The following is a 19,284-nucleotide window of genomic DNA, read 5'->3' as shown; positions in this document are numbered from 1 at the left end:
ATTGTAATGAAACAGTCTAATCTTAGCTAGCTAGCTAGCAAATGTTATACTGCACCTAAAGTCAATCTGGTGACATCAAAATGTTTTTCTACTAATTATTTGCCTCCTTTTGAATGCCATTGTATTTCCAAGCCACTTCCAAGTATTTTTGATGAAATCTTCGTCATTGCTCATTGACGATGCATTGAGTAGAATGCTTTGTCGGGCATCAGTCCAAAACTAATTTTCAAAACAACATTGTGACGAAATATACAACCCATGAACCCTTTCCATTTTTACGATCCATGGTCTTTGCTGTCTAGCTGATGACAGAGTCGGACCAGGTCTCTTTGCTGATAGTTTTGAGATTTTTGCACAATTTCTCTGTTATAATAATCTATAATGAGCCTTTGGTTGATCAGAGCACAACGGCCGCCACCCTACCAAGTTGGGCCAGGCCCAAAAAATTCAAAATACATCTTAACAGGCCCATGGGCTGCCGGCTATGTCACCTTGTCATTTATTTATTTTTATATTTAAAAAAAATAATGTTTTTACTGTATGTCAATTTAGACCAGCCCATCTGGAATTTGCCAGAATTGCCAGATGTGCAATCCACCCCTGATGTGTGGTATTCAGATTGGCCCACATTTTTAATGTCAAGTGGTATAAATAACCAAAGCTGATTCTCACTGCAGATCTATCTGTTCAACAGCTGGACATGGTGTAATAAGTGGCAATGCAATGAGCCAGTGATGGGAAGAATCACACATTTTACACTTGCTTCAAATGCAGTGTAAAATTGACAATGAAGATACATTAGAAAATTATCAGATGTTGCTTTGCTAGTCATATCCCATATTAGCGACTGTCAAAAATGCATTTCTGAAACAGATAATGGAGACAGGGAGACACAATTACACACGGCCAAACTGACAAGTCCCCAGGAGGCCATGGCCTACACTTGAACATGACCTGAAATTGGAACAAAATGTTGCTGTCAATTCTCTAATTTCCTCTACTTTCTTTTAAAGGAGAGATTAAAGATGACACAGCAGTGACAGATCAGCTTGTTATTTTTCTTGATGGAAACATGTAGGCTACATTCCTGCGTGGGCAGGTTGGTGGGTGGGTAACTGGGTTCAAACTCAGTCCAAATGTTTTGTTTAAGACTGAGGGTTGTATGGAAGCATTCATACACAAAACATGAAATCGAACAACCTTATCAAATTGCCAGGAATCACAGTCTTTTTGCAGCCAAGATTATCATACTCATTTTGACCTAATTAAGCTACTGAAATAGCCTACTTTGGTAACTATGGAAACACTTTCAAGTAAATTGGTTTCGCAAACATTACGAACACAATATCTATCATACATACAGATGAAGGATCTTAATTTGATCACCCTGTTGCAGGAGAACTTGTAGTGTATTTGAGGTTTAAAAAGGCTTCCGAAATAATTTCTACTTTGAAGTTTGAATTGATTTTCTCTTATGAAAAATGTATCAACCCCTACAAAAAATAAATAAATACAATCCACATAATCATTTACCTTACCTGTTGCTGCAGGATTATTTTCCTGCTGTAGCAAACTGGCTCAAATTAAGATCCCACATCTGTACTGCGCAAAATAACATTTACATTTTTGGAAAGAACTTCATACTCAGAACAAGTCAATGTAAGGGTCAAAGGCAAAGCATACTCAACATGCAGGGAAAACAACTGTATGAAGACCAGCATTTTCACATTAGCTGAGCAGCTTGTAACAGGAATGCCAGGAATGACAGAGAGAGTGAGATCACCAGTCTTTTTCGCCAACACAAGCCAGTCATGTTAATCACTAGCCAGTGATTTAGCCGTCATATCCCCACTGCACTGCAGACAAAGCAAACCCCCTCTGTCAGGACTGAGCAAGCCCTTTGTCATCACACTGTTTCAACCGCGAAACAAAACATACTTCAGAGACATACAAACTGTTTCAAATTTGTTCCATACATTACTCATATACTTAATTTAGATGTAAAGGAGTTCATGACTTTACTCAGTATGTTCGATGAGAATGCAAATGGCCATATGCACATAAGTTTATTTTGAAGAGGGGCTACCAAAATGATTTGGTATGCATAAACGCATGACCAAGCACAATGTTTAAATAGAGGATAACAACAACAACAAAATAGTGCTCAAAGGGTGTCACCAATTTACAAAAAGGGGGGAACAAGTCAATTGAAATAAAGGACATTTATGCTGATATTATTCTACTTCCCCAAAACACTATCTGAATAAATATTTTTCTAAGAATATATCAAACCATTGAAAACATAGATAATAGGAAATGTTTTATGCACTTAAGCGTACAGGCGTTTCAGAACTGCCAAGTGACACACAAAGTGCAGATGAAATCAAAAAGATATGCTAGGGCAACAGATTATATTATATTCAATCACGAATGCCTTAATACCAAGAATGTAAAAGCAGCCTTGTCTTGTGTGCATTCACTTTTTTATTTCAGTACTTTTGAAGTTCTTGTGATATACATTCAAAAGTGCATTGACAACCTTTCCGATTTTGCAAGTCAAAGCGCTATTTAGAAAAATACAATACACAGTGAGATACAACCTAAGGCAACTTGTGAACACACACGCACACAAAGGGCAAATCAAGCAAACAAGTGTATAACACATTTGTGGAAGTACTGGAACAAGACCAAACTCAAAGTCCACAACCAGCACATACACATTTTAGGAGTGAATACAAAAAGTGAAATATTTGACAAAATGAACAAAATATAAACACAAATACTGAGTGGACTACGTGGTGGTGGTATTCTATGAGAAAATATATCGAAAACATCTAAGGCAGATAAGACTTGAGAAAGACCTCAAAATATAGGCTACATAAAATTACTAAAAACAAAGATCCTTTTGAAATATTGTCATTGCTTCTCAAGGAGCCATTGCATATACATTGAGAGTGCAAAACATTAGGAACACCTGCCCTTTCCATGACGTAGACTGACCAGGTGAATCCAGGTGAAAGCTATGATCCCTTACGGTTGTCACCTGTTAAATCCACTTCAGTCAGTGTAGATGAAGGGTGGGGAGACAGGTTAAAGAAGGATTTTTAAGCATAAAAGACAATTGAGACATGGATGGTGTATGTTTGCCACTCAGAGTGTGAATGGGAAAGACAAAATATTTAAGTGCCATTGAACGGGGTATGGTAATAGGTGCCAGATGCACCGGTTTGAGTGTGTCAAGAACTGCAACGCTGCTGAGTTTTTCACACTCAACAGTTTCCTGTGTATATCAAAAATGGTCCACCACCCAAAGGACATCCAGCCAACATTGGAATCAACATGGGCCAGCATCCCAGTGGAACACCTTCGACACCTTGTAGAGTCCATGCCCTGACAATCTGAGGCTGTTCTGAGGGGAAAAGGGTGTGCAATGCAATATTATGAAGGTGTTCCTAATGTTTTGTTTACTCTGTGTACGTAAAAAGGGAATACAGATATAAGAATGAGTATAAACATTTAAAAACACAACTTAGTCATCTATTTGTCATCTCCATACCAAGCTAGCTGTCACAGAGAGGCCAGAGTCAGACGGTGAAAACAAGCTGAGTCACTTCTTTTACAACCAGCACCTCTAGAACAGTCCTGGGGAGGGTATAGTGACAGTCATCTGCTACAAGACAGGAAACACCTCAAGTCATCTGAGGTGTTACTGCAAGTCACCCCCCTTCACATCATCAATCATTTTCTACAAAGCCTTTCTGATAATTCCTGGATGTCGAGCTATGGACAGAAGTTGCCCTTAGGCACAGGGGGAGGGTACTAAACTGACCCAAGATCAGTCTCTAGGGGCAACTGCATGTTCCTCTTGATGTCAATAGCTACAGTAGGAGATCATGACTTTACAGGGCCTCCAGACTTTCCTTGTTCAACTAGTCCAGTGTACCTCTGGCAGAATAGAATGACGTCTTTCCTGAAAACATGCATGTAAATTAACTTAGCTGTTCTTAATAGGTCTTGCACAACATTTCGCAACATTGTTGTACTGAACGCAGCTCTGGATTGAGACAGGTGGAGTATGTTGTTACTGTACAGCGCATTGGGGAGCAAGAATCTGAGGGGAGACATGCTTTGTGCAGTTCGCTGCTGACTGGATCAGTTGGGGATCTACAAAGCATTCATAATGACATGGCCTTCCGCTTTGGCCACTGATCCAGGAACAGCTTAAGAGCAACAGGGAAGAGTTCACTAAATGGCCAGTCTCTTGGGCTGCTCATCTGAAAACAGTTGATGAGAAATATGAAGCAGTCATCACAAATATGGCAGGTATATTTGGCTGCAAATCCCAAAACAGTTGAGGGTCTACAGAGGAGACCACACAAAATGGCCCCTTGACAGTCTATTTGGCTGCTGATGATCTGAGGACAGTTCTGGGGCAGCAAGCACACATCAAGAGGTAGTCTAACTCTTCTGTTGCTGACTCTGAATCCGCTCCAGCTTGTTCTTACAAATGTGGAAGTAGGTGGAGAGGCTCTTGTTCTCGTCCAACAGTTTGTTGTGCTCCTGAACCAGACGGGAAGTATTTTGCTGCTCCCTTTCATCCTGGTCCAGCTCAGAGATTAACTCCTTCCTACACATCCCCACGACAAAGGGAGAGAGAACATGTTTAGCATTTAGGTAGCCTACATTCACTGTCACTCTACAACTGATTACTGTATATTCTGTACAGGAAACTATGTTATTAGATTTAATTCTAATGAATGTATTCATGTTAAGAGTAACTGGTATCACAACAAATAGAAGTTAGTAAAACATCTTCGACACTAATTAATTAGACATAACACCAGATTACGGTGCCATCTTCAGTACAGTTTGTACATATTGGACAAACATCTTCTGCATAGGGAATACTGGGCTCATATGTGACTTACTTTCTCTGGGTGAGTAGGGCAATTTCAGTCTCCACTTTCAGGTACTCCTGGGCCATTCTGCAGTGCTGCTCAAACACAGCCATGGACTCGTTGGAGTTTGAGAATGGGGCCAGGGGCTAAACCCGACCCAGGAATACACACACCACCATCATGCACTTACAATTTACACACACATTCTTATAATGAACAGTACTTGACTTTTTAAACAAATGTAATATTTCAAGTGGAGGACACATGAAATCCAAACAGGGCAGTGAGTAGGCTATGGAGATGTAAGAATGTAAAACATTGCTCGTTGGTTATCAGTATTAGGATTTAGTATCTTTCAGGACTGAGGATGAATGGAGAAAGAACAGTACCTGCAGCTGGTGATCTAGTGTCAGATAAGCCATGGGGATGGAGCTGTCCAAACCATTAATATCTGAGGACATAGAAAACATCATGGTGAGCATATACTGTATGTTGTATGGTACTGCCCCCTGGTGAACACTGTAGTGACAGTGTCAGATATTCAGTAGGTTCCATGCATATACAATCGTTGGTAAACTAGCTCTATTGTTTCAACCAATACTAAATAGGGCCCATACCTGTGGGACTGATAGGTGCTCTCAGCTCTGGCCCTGACTGGCCAGCACATTGCCCTTTGACCTCAGTGGGGGCAGGGCTCTGGGTACGCTCAGGCAGGCTCTCCATACTAGGCCCTCTGGATAGGGGCAGGCTGTGGCGTAATGTTCCCCCCTGAGAAAGAACATGAACAGCATGAACATGGATGGGATGAGTTATTACTTTAGCTTTTGCAACAACTAAACTCAGCAAAAAAAGAAACGTCCCTTTTTCAGGAGCCTGTCTTTTAAAGATAATTTGTAAAAATCCAAATAACTTCACAGATCTTCCTTGTCAAGGGTTTAAACACTGTTTCCCATGTTTGTTCAATGAACCATAAACAATTCATGAACATAAACCTGTGGAACAGTCGTTAAGACACTAACATCTTTCAGACGGTAAGCAATCAAGGTCACAGTTATGAAAACTTAGGACACTAAAGAGACCTTTCTACTGACTCTAAAAAACACCAAAAGAAGATGCCCAGGGTCCCTGCTCATATGCGTGAACGTGCCTTAGGCATGCTGCAAGGAGGCATGAGGACTGCAGATGTGGCCAGGGCAATAAATTGCAATGTCCGTACTGTGAGACGTCTAAGACAACGCTACAGGGAGACAGGACGGACATCTGATCGTCCTCGCAGTGGCAGACCACGTGTAACAACACCTGCACAGGATCAGTACATCCAAACATCACACCTGCGGGACAGGTACAGGATGGCAACAACAACTGCCCGAGTTACACCAGGAATGCACAATCCCTCCATCAATGCTCAGACTGTCCACAATAGGCTGAGAGAGGCTGGACTGAGGGCTTGTCGGCCTGTTGTAAGACAGGTCCTCACCAGACATCACCGGCAACAACGTCGCCTATGGGCACAAAGCCACCGTCGCTGGACCAGACAGGACTGGCAAAAAGTGCTCTTCACTGACGAGTCGTGGTTTTGTCTCACCAGGGGTGATGGTTGGCTTCGCGTTTATCGTCAAAAAAAATGAGCGTTACACCGAGGCCTGTACTCTGGAGCGGAAATGATTTGGAGGTGGAGGGTCCATCATGGTCTGGGGCGGTGTGTCACAGCATCATCGGACTGAGCTTGTTGTCATTGCAGGCAATCTCAACGCTGTGCGTTACAGGGAAGACATCCTCCTCCCTCATGTGATACCCTTCCTGCAGGCTCATCCTGACATGACCCTCCAGCATGACAATGCCACCAGCCATACTGCTCATTATGTGTGTGATTTCCTGCAAGACAGGAATATCAGTGTTCTGCCATGGCCAGCGAAGAGCCCAGATCTCAATCCCATTGAGCACGTCTGGGACCTGTTGGATTAGAGGGTGAGTGCTAGGGCCATTCCCCCCAGAAATGTCCGGGAACTTGCGAGTGCCTTGGTGGAAGATTGGGGTAACATCTCACAGCAAGAACTGGCAAATCTGGTGCAGTCCATGAGGAGATGCACTGCAGTACTTAATGCAGCTGGTGGCCACACCAGATACTGACTGTTACTTTTGATTTTGACCCCCCTTTGTTCAGGGACACATTATTCCATTTTTGTTTGTCACATGTCTGTGGAACTTGTTCAGTTTATGTCTCAGTTGTTGAATCTTATGTTCATTCAAATATTTACACATGTTAAGTTTGCTGAAAATAAACGCAGTTGACAAATGCATCACCTTTGATGGTTTGAACTGAAGTGGAAATTTTTCGTTTTTCAGGGTGTCATCTCTCTCTTGACAGTTTGTTCCATGCTCCATGTTGCCTTCGGATCTGTAGCTGTTGATAGTGTTGTCTGCATTGGAACCTACAGAAGAGAAGATGGCTTTTTAAAATGTTTTTCCAGAAACTTCTGTAATAACAGCAACTTCTGAACTTCATTAATATGTATTTCCAAAGTTTTGACTCAATTTTAATACAATATATAGTGTTACTTGTCTTCAAATGTTTATATAATCCATAAACTTTCAAAGCGTATCTAAATCTATGGAACTCACCTGTGCTTGTGGCTGATGAGGAGCCACTCCTGCTGTTGCTTGGACACTGGTGGGGGTACTGAAGAGGCTCATCAGACCCTGGGAAGTACTGCAGACACATGGGAGGAAGAGTGCAATGAACAATGCTTACAGGAAATGTATACTGAACAAAATATAAAAACTTAACATGCAACAATTTCTAAGATTTTACTGAGTTACAGTTCATATAAGGAAATCAGACTATTTCAATTAATTAATTTGGCCCTAATCTATGGGTTTAACTTGACTGGGAATACAGATATGCATATGTTGGTCATAGATACCTTTATAAAAAATAAACAAAGTAGGGGTGTGGATCAGAAAACCAGTCTATCTGGTGTGACCACCAGTTTCCTCATGCAGTGCGACACGTCTCCTTTGCATAGAGTTGTTCAGGCTGTTGATTGTGGCCTGTGGAATGTTGTCACATTCCTCTTCAATGGCTGTGCGAAGATGCTGGATATTGACGGGAACTGGAACACGCTGTCATAGACGTTGATCCAGAGCATCCCAAACATGCTCAATGGGCGACATGTCTGGTGAGTATGCAGGCCATGGAAGAACTGGAACAATTTCATCTTTCAGGAATTGTGTACAGATCCTAGTGACATGGGGCCCTGCATTATCATGCTGAAACATGAGGTGATGGCGGCGGATGAATGGCACAACAATGGGCCTCAGGATCTCGTCATGGTATCTCTGTGCATTCAAATTGCCATCGATAAAATGCAATTGTGTTCATTATCCATAGCTTATGCCGGTCCCAGACAATCCCGCAGGTGAATAAGCTGGATGTGGAGATCCTGGGATGGCATGGTTACACTTGGTCTGCGGTTGTGAGGCCAGTTGGATGTACTGCCAAATTATTCAAAACAACATTGGAGGCGGCTTATTGTAGAGAAATTAACATTCAATTCTCTGGCAAAAGCTCTGGTGTACATTACTGCAGTTAGCATGCCAATTGCACACTCCCTCAAAACTTGAGACATCTGTTGGATTGTGTTGTGTGACAAAATTGCATATTTTAGAGGCCTTTTATTGTCCCCATCACAAGGTGCACATGTTTAATGATCATGCTGTTTAATCAGCTTCTTTATATGCCACACCTGTCAGGTGGATGGATTGGCAAAGGTGAACTGGATGTAAACAAATGTGTGCACAAAATTTAAGAGAAAGAAGCTTTTGGTGCATATGGAATATTTCTGGGATCTTTTATTTCAGCTCATAAAATATGGGACCAACTCCTTCAATGTTGCATTTAAAATTGAAGTCGGAAGTTTACATACACCATAGCCAAATACATTTAAACTCAGTTTCACAATTCATGACATTTAATCAGAGTAAAAATTCCCTGTCTTAGGTCAGTTAGGATCACCACTTTATTTTAAGAATGTGAAATGTCAGATTAATAGTAGAGAGAATAATTTATTCATATTTGATTTCTTTCATCACATTCCCAGTGGATCAGAAGTTTACATACACTCAATTAGTATTTGGTAGCATTGCCTTCAAATTGTTTAACTTGGGTCAAACCTTTCGGGTAGCCTTCCACAGGCTTCCCACAATAAGTGGGGTGAATTTTGGCCCATTCCTCCTGACAGAGCTGGTGTAAATGAGTCAGGTTTGTAGGCCTCCTTGCTCGCACACGCTTTTTCAGTTCTGCCCTCAAATTTTCTATGGGATTGAAGTCAGGGCTTTGTGATGGCCAATGCAATACCTTGACTTTGTTGCCCGTAAGCCATTTTGCCACAACTTTGGAAGTATGCTTGGGGTCATTGTCCTTTTGGAAGACCCATTTGCGACCAAGCTTTAACTTCCTGACTGAAGTCTTGAGATGTTGCTTCAATATATCCATATAATTTTCCTCCCTCATGATGCCATCTATTTTGTGAAGTGCACCAGTCCCTCCTGCAGCAAAGCACCCACACAACATGATGCTGCCATCCCCGCGCTTCATGGTTGGGATGGTGTTCTTCGGCTTGCAAGCCTCCACCTTTTTCCTCCAAACATAATGATGGTCATTATGGCCAAACAGTTCTATTTTTGTTTCATTCATTCTCCAAAAAGTATGATGCAGTTGCATGTGCAGTTGCAAACTGTATGTAGTCTGTCTTTTTTATAGCGGTTTGGACCAGTGGCTTCTTCCTTGCTGAGCGACCTTTCAGGTTATGTCAATAAGGTCTTGGCTGATTTCTTTTGAGTTTGCCATGATGTCAAGCAAAGAGGCACTGAGTTTGAAGGTAGGCCTTGAAATACATCCACAGGTACACCTCCAATTGACTCAAATGATGTAAATTAGCCTATCAGAAGCTTCTAAAGCCATGACATCATTTTCTTGGATTTTCCAAGCTGTTTAAAGGCACAGTCAACTTAGTGTATGTAAACTTCTGACCCACTGGAATTGTGATACAGTGAATTAAGTGAAATAATCTGTCTGTAAACAATTGTTGGAAAAATTACTTGTGCCATGCACAAAGTAATTGTCCTAACCGACTTGCCAAAAATATAGTTTGTTAACAAGAAATTTGTGGAGTGGTTGAAAAACTAGTTTTAATGACTCCAACCTAAGTGTATGTAAACTTCTGACTTCAACTGTATATTTTTGTTCAATGTAGATATAAAATCAAACACTCAAACTGTGGAACAAAGACACCATTTCTTAATAACTAAGGGCCCGATTCAGACTTCGGTCAGAAATTTATGCGCCTTTCAACGCATTTTGAATGAAGCACTTCTCAGTATTTGTTATTCAGACTTAACCTTATGCAGGTGCGCAACGCAATGTGCTCTGAATAAATGCAATTAAATCGCTGAAAAACCCTCCCACTTGCTGTCCAACAGATTTCCTCAAGGACTTTATTACATTTATCTAAAGCCATCCCTTTAAATACAGTGCATCTTTCATTAGAATTTTCTCGACAGACTCAATATAATATATAGGGAGAACGGGTTCAGAACGTTAGGGATCAATTAAAGAAAGCCATCTATATACAGTGGCTTCAGAAAGTATTCACACCCCGTGACTTTTTCCACATTTTGTTGTGTTACAATTGCTATTTTTTGTCAACGACCTACTCAAAATACGCTAATGCCAAACTGGAAGAAAAATTCTAACTTTTGTAATTAAAAATACAAGAAATAAACACTAATATATCTTGATTCGATAAATATTCAACCCCCCCACAGCGATTAAAACTGTGACTCTTTCTGTGTAAGGCACTAAGCTCTTTCCAAACCTGGATTGTGTTGTGCAAAATTTGCCCACTATTCTTTTCAAAATTCTTCAAGCTCTGTCAAATTGGTCAGGGCGTGAGTTGGGGTGGGCAGTCTATGTTTGTTTTTCTAGGTTGTTATATTTCTATGTGTTTGGCCTATTATGGTTCTCAATCAGAGGCAGGTGTCGTTCGTTGTCTCTGATTGAGTATCATACTTAGGTAGCCTGTTTTCCCCATTTTGGTTGTGGGTGTTTATTTTCTGTTCTGTGTTTTGATGCACCATTCAGGACTGTTCGTTTGTCGTGTATTGTTTTTTTTGTTTCAGTATTTCATTCTTTATTAAATTACAATGAATACTTACCACGCTGCACCCTTACATTTATCCTGAAAACTCCCCAGTCCTTGACGATTACAAGCATACTCATAACATGATGCAGCTTGAAAATATAGTCATACTCAGTAATGTGTTGTATTGTATTTGCCCCAAACATAACGCTTTTTTTTTACCCATCTACCTATAGGTGCCCTTCTTTGTGAGGCATTGGAAAACCTCCCTGGTCTTTGTGCTTGAATTTGTGTTTGAAATCACTGCTCGACTGAGGGACCTTACCTTACAGAACGTGTGGGGAACATAGATAACATAGTCTTTCAAAAATCATGTTAAACACTATTATTGCACACATTGCAACATATTATGTGACTTGTCAGTCTTGTCAGAATGTCAGTCTTGCTATAACAAGGGGGTTGAATACTTATTGGCTCAATATGTTTCAGCTTTTCATTTGTAACTAATCGAAAAACATAATTGTGTGTAGGCCAGTGTCAAAAAAATCTCAATTTAATCCATTTAAATTCAGGCTGTAACACAAAATGTGGAAAGTCAAGGGGTGTGAATACTGTCTGAAGGCACTGTATATGATACAAATTGTTTTTAAAAAACTGAGAAAAGACAGGGCATATAATTAAAACATTCTAGAGTGCATAAATCTACTTGGTAGGTTAGGCGCTAAATAAGCCTATTGTTTGGGTCTCCAAATTTCATCCCCCCAAATTACGAGGACATACAATAACAATTGTGAATAAAGGCACAGCTATTTACAGCCTACTTCACTGTGGAGAAGGGTCCGAAATATATGTCTTGTTGAAATGATTTTCAGTTTGCTTCCATATGACTGGTTTTACATTCGTCTCCAGCAATCATAAGGAAAAATATTTTTAAACAATTGCCATTTGTAGGCCTAATTATAATCCCTTTCTCCAAAAGGATAAAGAATTAACCAAGCTCTTATCAATTTATATATTTCAGTGCATGGAGAATGGTGTTATTTCTATAGGAAATAGTCCATGCGTTTCTACTTGGAAACGACAGGTGCTCGACCTTATTCATGATTTCCTGTAGAGATACCTCTGTCACACCTACATTTCTATGACTTCCACCTCAAACAAATAGCTGGCTGTGTTTCCTCATACTTAAGTTCAAGGTCAGAATACTCAGAGAAAAGGGAATAAAGTTCAATTTCCGCATGTAACTTGGGTATGAATTCCCCCCGAAGAGCGAAGTCTTGAAATTGCAGGTATTACTAACATATATGGGTTATTATTAGAGTTGTGAGTGTGAAGTTCTGAGAACATGGGTCTGTGGGGTTTTCCAGTACTGTACCTTCATGAGGCTTGCCATGGTGTTTCTGACCTCCTCCATGGAGGGCCTCTGGGCAGGGTCTTTGTCCCAGCAGTGTGTCATCAGGCCCTCAATGGGCTCCGGGAGGTCCTTTATCAGGGGTGGGCGAGTACCTGAGAACACATACAGGAGACTAACGTGTCAGTGGGTAATGTCAGTCTAAAGTGGCTTCCTCTACTCACCTTTTTTCCGTCATTTAACAAATAGGTGAGGTTTTCTTCAAACTTACACAATCGTTCAAAAGTTTGGGGTCACTTAGAAATGTCCTTGTTTTCCATTAAAATATACATAAAATGAGTGTCAAAATGAATAGTAAATATAGTGAAGATGTTGACAAGGTTATAAATAATGATTTTTAATTGAAATAATAATCGTGTCCCTCAAACTTTTCTTTCGTCAAAGAATCCTCCATTTGCAGAAATTACAGCCTTGCGGGCCTTTTGCATTCTCGTTGTCAATTTGTTGAGGAAATCTGAAAAGATTTCACCCCATGCTTCCTGAAGCACCTCTCACAAGTTGGATTGGCTTGATGGGCACTTCTTACGTACCATACAGTCAAACTCAATAGGGTTGAGATCCGGTGACTGTGCTGGCCACTCCATTATAGACAGAATACCAGCTGACTGCTTCGTCCCTAAATAGTTCTTGCATAGTTTGGTGCTGTGATTTGGGTCATTGTTCTGTTGTAGGAGGAAATTAGCTCCAATTAAGCGCAGTCCACAGGGTATGGCATGGCGTTGTACAGTGTTGCATCGAACCCACAAATGCTGATGCTCCAGATACTCAACTAGTCTAAAGAAAGACAGTTTTGTTGCTTCTTTAATCAGAACAGTTTTCAGCTGTGCTAACATAATTGCAAAAAGGGTTTTCTAATGATCAATTAGCCTTTTAAAATGATAGACTTGGATTAGCTAACACAATGTGCAATTGGAACACAGGAGTGATGGTTGCTGATAATAAACTCTGTACACCTATGTAGATATTCCATTAAAAATAATCGCTGTTTCCAGCTATAATAGTCATTTACAACATTAAAAATGTCTACACTGTATTTCTGATCAATTTGATGTTATTTTAATGGACAACAAATGTGTGACCCCAAACTTTTGAACGGGGGTGTATATTCCACCTCACTACACAGAGTACCAGTCAAAAGTTTGGACATACCTACTCATTCAAGGGTTTTTCCTTTTATATTACTATTTTCTACATTATAGAATAGTAGTGAAGACATAAAAACTATGAAATAACACATATAGAGTCATGTAGGAACTAAAGAAGTTCCCTTTTTTAAAGTTATTTACATTTTCCGGATTGACTGACCTTCATGTCTTAAAGTAATGATGGACTGTCGTTTCTATTTGCTTATTTGAGCTGGTCTTGCCATAATATGGACTTGGTCTTGGTCTTTTACTATTTGGTAAAAGACTATGGTATTTTACCAAATAGGGCTATCTTCTGTATACCACCCCTATCTTGTCACAACACAACTGATTGGCTCAAACGCCTTAAGAAGGAAATAAATTCCACACCTGTTAATTGAAATGCATTCCAGGTGACTACCTCATGAAGCTGGTTGAGAGAATGCCAAGAGTGTGCAAAACTGTCATCAAGGCAAAGGGTGGCTACTTTAATGAATCTCAAATATAAAATATATTTTGATTTAACACTATTTTTGGTTCCATATGTGTTATTTCATAGTTTTGATATCTTCACTATTATTTTACAATGTAGAAAATTGTAAACAATAAAGAAAAACCCTTCAAAGAGTAGGTGTGTCTAAACTTTTGACTGGTGCTGTACATTTTTCTCTTTCGGATTTATTCCTCTGTGCGTGTGTATGTATGTAACTAAGAGTCTTTTGCTCTGTGACCTCTCACCTCTGTGCACGGCCCACATGATGCAGAAGGCCGATCCTCCGATCTCGTCAAAGGGCTTCCTGCGAGTGATCACCTCCCACAGGATGATACCCCAGCTGAACACATCACACTTTTCACTGTAGTTACTGCCTGGACAACAGAGTCACAGAGAGAGATATAGGTGAGTGAAGGAATACAGGTTAGACTGAGACCCTAGATTATTCTATTGGTGAGACAGAGAGATTTGGTGCTCAGACCATTTTAGTCTTTTGCTTTTGAATGAAAGGAGGAAAGCGCCTTGATATAGAATACATGCCTTCAAACACTTCTGGTGCCATCCAGGCTGCGCTTCCTTTGTTGTTGGTCATGTGTGTCTGAATGTCACAGGCTGTCCCAAAGTCACAGATCTTCAACACTGTGCCCCCCTGTACAAGTAGCAGACTGAAACAAATGTCTATGGTTTAGGTTCAGAGAGTGCAACAACTTCATTAAATATGTAAGTACTGTAAACCGACTTGTGTTCATGAAATTCTGGTAACTTTCCCACAATTCCCCCATTTTCCAGAAATCCTGGTTGGAGGATTCCCAAAGTTCCTGCTTATTGCCCCGTACTTCCAGGAATATTCAGGAAAACTGGGAACATTTGGGAAAGTTTCCAGAATTTGTAACCCTAAAACAGACAGTTTAGGAACAGCACACACAAAAGGGTCATACTTGGGTGGTTTGAGGTCTCTGTGAATGAGGGCCTTGGGTTTCATGCCATGGAGATAGGAGACCCCCTGAGCACACTGCAGACACCAGCTCATAGCATGGGATGCACTGTACTGGGGCAGGGGCTCAGCTCCATGCAGCACTGGGAATGGACAGACACAACACAGTCAAAAAAATATGTATGTATTCTGTCTTATTTATGACACTTTTTTGGGGGCCAATTTTGGTCTTCAATAAAGGGCAAAAAGAAAAACAAGTTCCCTACCTTCTCCCCCTTCCACTTGCCTCCTCCATTTTTGTAGTACTGCTTTTATCAGTTGGTTGTAATTTTGGACAGAGTAAACATTTCCATATATGTTTGTTAGCTGCACATGTGGCATAACTACACCGTATATTTGAATTTAACTATATTATTTATTGGAATATTTGTTCTGTCTTTTCTGGAGGATAAAACTGAAATTGCAACCAGCTTTGTATGGCTTGTTTTGGAAAGGGCGATATTTTCAAAAAGGGTCAATTTTCATTGAACTGAAAGTGAGAGGTTGTAATCTGGATAAATGGAAAAATGTAATGTTTGAACAAGGGATGAGCCATTCTTAGGGCGGCAGGGTAGCCTAGTGGTTAGAGCGTTGGACTAGTAACCGGAAGGTTGCGAGTTCAAACCCCCAAGCTGACAAGGTACAAATCTGTCGTTCTTCCCCTGAACAGGCAGTTCACCCACTGTTCCCAGGCCATCATTGAAAATAAGAATTTGTTCTTAACTGACTTGCCTGGTTAAAAAAAAAAAATCTTACTAATCTACTGGAGATCCAATTTGGGTTTAAGTATAACTTTTGTAATACTGATCATATTAGTGAGAGGTTTAATGCTTTAATATTTAATAATTTTAGCCCCCACCGAACTCATATTCATTATATAAATATGCACGTTTAATTTTGTCTGGCTTGCCATTCCAAATAAAGTGAAATAATTTTTTTTAAATAATTTAAAAGACAAATCGTTTGGCATAGGCAGGGCCAATAGAAAATAGGCAGTGGTGTAAAGTACTCAAGTAAAAGTACTTGAAAGTACTACTTAAGTTGTTTTTTGAGGAATCTGTGCTTTACTTTACTATTTATATTTTTGACAACTTTTACTTCACATTCCTAAAGGAAATAATGTACAGGTAATTGATGCAGGTACCGGTTTGGGTTTTTACTTTACTTTCTATACCGGTATTTGAATGTTTGGTTTGTTAAATGTGATACGCCGTGTGTAAAGTCCATTTTTATAGTTTACTTCTCATCTCTCTCCACTCTATCGCTCCAAGCCACTTTCCACACAGACCAAGCCACGCCCCCTGTCACTCAAGGAGCGCATTTGATGTTCCTCAACCACAAGACACTTTCGTTCAGTCTGCATGGTCAATGCAGCACATACAACAATGTTCACTTTTCTTCTTAATATAAATCCACTATCGTTCTATAATGACACTATTAGTTTGTGTTTCTTACATCAGCAAACAGCTAGTTTGTCTTTTCTTAGCAAGTTGCCCTAAATCTTGTGAGATGCTGATTGTTAGCCGCTAATGCTAATAGCTAGCTAATAAATGTACTAAGAGCAAACGTAGCTAGCTAATAGAGACTGATTACCAGCGATGGTGTGTACCTAAATCAGCATGTTGTTTGTGCAACAGTATATTCTATATCAAAGAGGAATATGCAAAGCAATATTATATTTTAGCAACATGAAGTAGCTAAGAGAAAACATGCAATGTAGCCAAAACTTTTAAGGTCCCCTAGGAAACACTTATCAACAATTTAGTTCCTACCCTGTCGCAATTTTAATTTGTTGTCATCTCAAACAACACGTTATTCAAAGTGCCCACTATTATATTCTAACTATAGAATTAGAATAGTCAAATTTCTTATGTCTGAGTGTTGGAGTGTGCCCCTGGCTATCCGTAAATAAAAAATGGTGCCATCTGGTTTGCTTAATATAAGGAATTTGAAATGATTTATACTTTTACTTTTGATACTTAAGTATATTTAAAACCAAATACTTTTAGATTTTTACTCAAGTAGTATTTTACTGGGTGACTTTCACTTTTACTTGAGTAATTTCCTATTACGTATCTTTACTTTTACTCAAGTATGACAATTGGGCACTTTTTCCACCACTGTAAATAGGTAAACTGGGATATGACTAAAGAATGTAATAATTTTTCCACAAATAGGTATTTACCATTCCATGGTAGCAAGATCTTATCTATTTTTGCTAACTTTCTGTTAAAACGTGTTGCAGCTCCTTTATTTCTTTAGGGATATGAATACTGATTGTGTCCACATCCCCGTCAGACCATTTTATTGGTAAACTACACGGTAATGTAAAAGTTGCATTTTTAAAAATCCAATATGTAATATGGTACACTTATCCTAGTTCGAGGTCAGAAAAATTCCTCTGAGGTTGTGGAGGGATCCAGATTGCAGATTTAAGAGGACGTTTGAGTCGTTAGCATACAATGACACTCCTATGTATTATTGTTGGATCTGATTTTAATATCTAACATTTCGATGGCCATAATAAATAGATATGCCGTCAGTGGAGAGTTAAAGAGTAATTTCTTACCATTGTATAAAGAGCCACCTTCAGCGTATTCCATAACAAGACAGACCTGTATGTGAATGTTTCAATCATTGTGATCAAAAGGGGAAAACACTTACAGTAGACATACTGTATGAGATTGCAAATCTGGTGTCAAATTAATGTAGACGAAAAAGTGTAGACCAAGTAAATGAATAATAACTACTAATAATAACAACTAATAACGGAATAATGACTCTACAGTATATCGTTGAACACCAGGCAAATCATACTAAGAAGACAACTTTCCTGAATGTACTTACTGGATTATGACATGAACCATAGAGCTTGACAATATTTGGGTGATTTACTCTGGAAAGCTGGCGGAGCTGGATGAAGAAGAGACATGGATAAGGGAAATGGATCTCACCATCTAAACACGCACGCACATTTAATTTCCATTGTAATTGGATATCATTTGACTGCTGCTACCTAATATAAAATGTGTCAATAAATGTTTTGTGGTATTTTTTTTAAAGGATGGACATTATTGTGATAACAAGACAAACGCATTTCAACAATACACTATACCCAAAACCAGGCTTACACACACAGAAAAAAAAGTGATTTTCAGTCAAGGATGTAACTGTACCTCTACTACAAAAGCTTTCCTCTCAGATTCACTCTCTATGGTCTTGATGGCCACATCTTTGCCTTTCCATTTGGCCTTGAAGACAACTCCAAATGTTCCTCTGCCAACAACCTGGAGAAACAAATGTCACACACCCATAAAACACTGCAACTCGAGTCTAGTAGCATGTTTTCAAGGAAGACCTTGCATTTTCATTTCTGTCCCTTCTGTGAGTCTTGGACAGACATGTTTCAGAGTGGTGGTCTGTCTCGTTCTTTTCTGTATAGTCTACAAATCATTATTGATACTGTAGCTGGTGTTTTGAAATAGGTATCTTGGCTCCATAGTTGAAATGGGCATTCAGAAGTTACATGGATGAACACAAAACTAAACTTCTCTACTATTCAACTAGGCTAGCTAGTGTGATTTCTCTCACCCCTGCCTGTCTTCATTTTCTCAGTCATTGAAGGCTGATGGTTTGGTATGTATAGCTATCATACGACACTTACCTCTTCAACTTCTATATCCTCATATTCTATCTCTTCAAATGGATACCCAGGAGGTGTCTCAAGCATCTTGACGGCTTTAGACTCCTTACAATAAGCTAGAAAACAACAACATATTGTATTAGCGTACTGTCTGTCGTTAAAACCTAGTTATTTCATGTCACAACCCCTCCGTAATCGTTTCCATTCGCTGTTGAAACATACATCAGAACAGGAAGTATGAGTTGGTTGTCCGTTCCTAGACCAAGCCGCTGTTTCGAACACTCAGGACGAAGAGTTACATTTTATTAAAAGCGATACACTATGAACAGCTGTTTATCAGCATTATGTCTGAGTAAGTTTGTTACAACCGAAGTGGAAAACCCAATGGAGTGAATAGCAAATTAGTATGAGTTTTATAGGTTTAATGTCAGAGAAGAGTCCAAACAAATGCCGTTTGTTCCATAGTTTGCGCAGTGAATGTTCCCAGCCTTGGGGTGCATTCAAGAACAGTAAACTCTTACATATTACCAACATTCGGTGCGGGACTCTCAAAATACATCCCAGGCTCAACCCCAGATTGAAAAGAGGAGCACCTCCAACAA

General features: G+C 39.7%; 1 protein-coding gene across 1 annotated transcript; it reads right to left on the bottom strand.

The window, feature by feature from the left end:
* Positions 1-2,051: 2,051 nt before the first annotated feature.
* On the bottom strand, positions 2,052-19,169 carry LOC135526021 (mitogen-activated protein kinase kinase kinase 7-like). Its single transcript, XM_064954041.1, has 15 exons — positions 18,905-19,169; positions 18,704-18,798; positions 18,216-18,326; positions 17,887-17,952; positions 17,609-17,654; positions 15,005-15,143; positions 14,603-14,731; positions 14,312-14,436; positions 12,414-12,544; positions 7,521-7,608; positions 7,203-7,330; positions 5,516-5,666; positions 5,288-5,349; positions 4,929-5,044; positions 2,052-4,627 (listed from the first exon to the last, which is right to left on the bottom strand). The coding sequence occupies exons 2-15, from the start codon at positions 18,767-18,769 to the stop codon at positions 4,459-4,461; spliced, it is 1,527 nt and encodes a 508-aa protein (XP_064810113.1). The 5' UTR covers positions 18,770-18,798; positions 18,905-19,169; the 3' UTR covers positions 2,052-4,458.
* Positions 19,170-19,284: the final 115 nt, after the last annotated feature.

Source organism: Oncorhynchus masou, chromosome 32, assembly GCF_036934945.1.
Source record: "Oncorhynchus masou masou isolate Uvic2021 chromosome 32, UVic_Omas_1.1, whole genome shotgun sequence".
In the NCBI taxonomy this organism is placed as follows: Eukaryota; Metazoa; Chordata; class Actinopteri; order Salmoniformes; family Salmonidae; genus Oncorhynchus; species Oncorhynchus masou.
The sequence above is the reverse complement of the archived record's forward strand: the minus strand, read 5'-3'. Positions and strand labels throughout refer to the sequence as shown.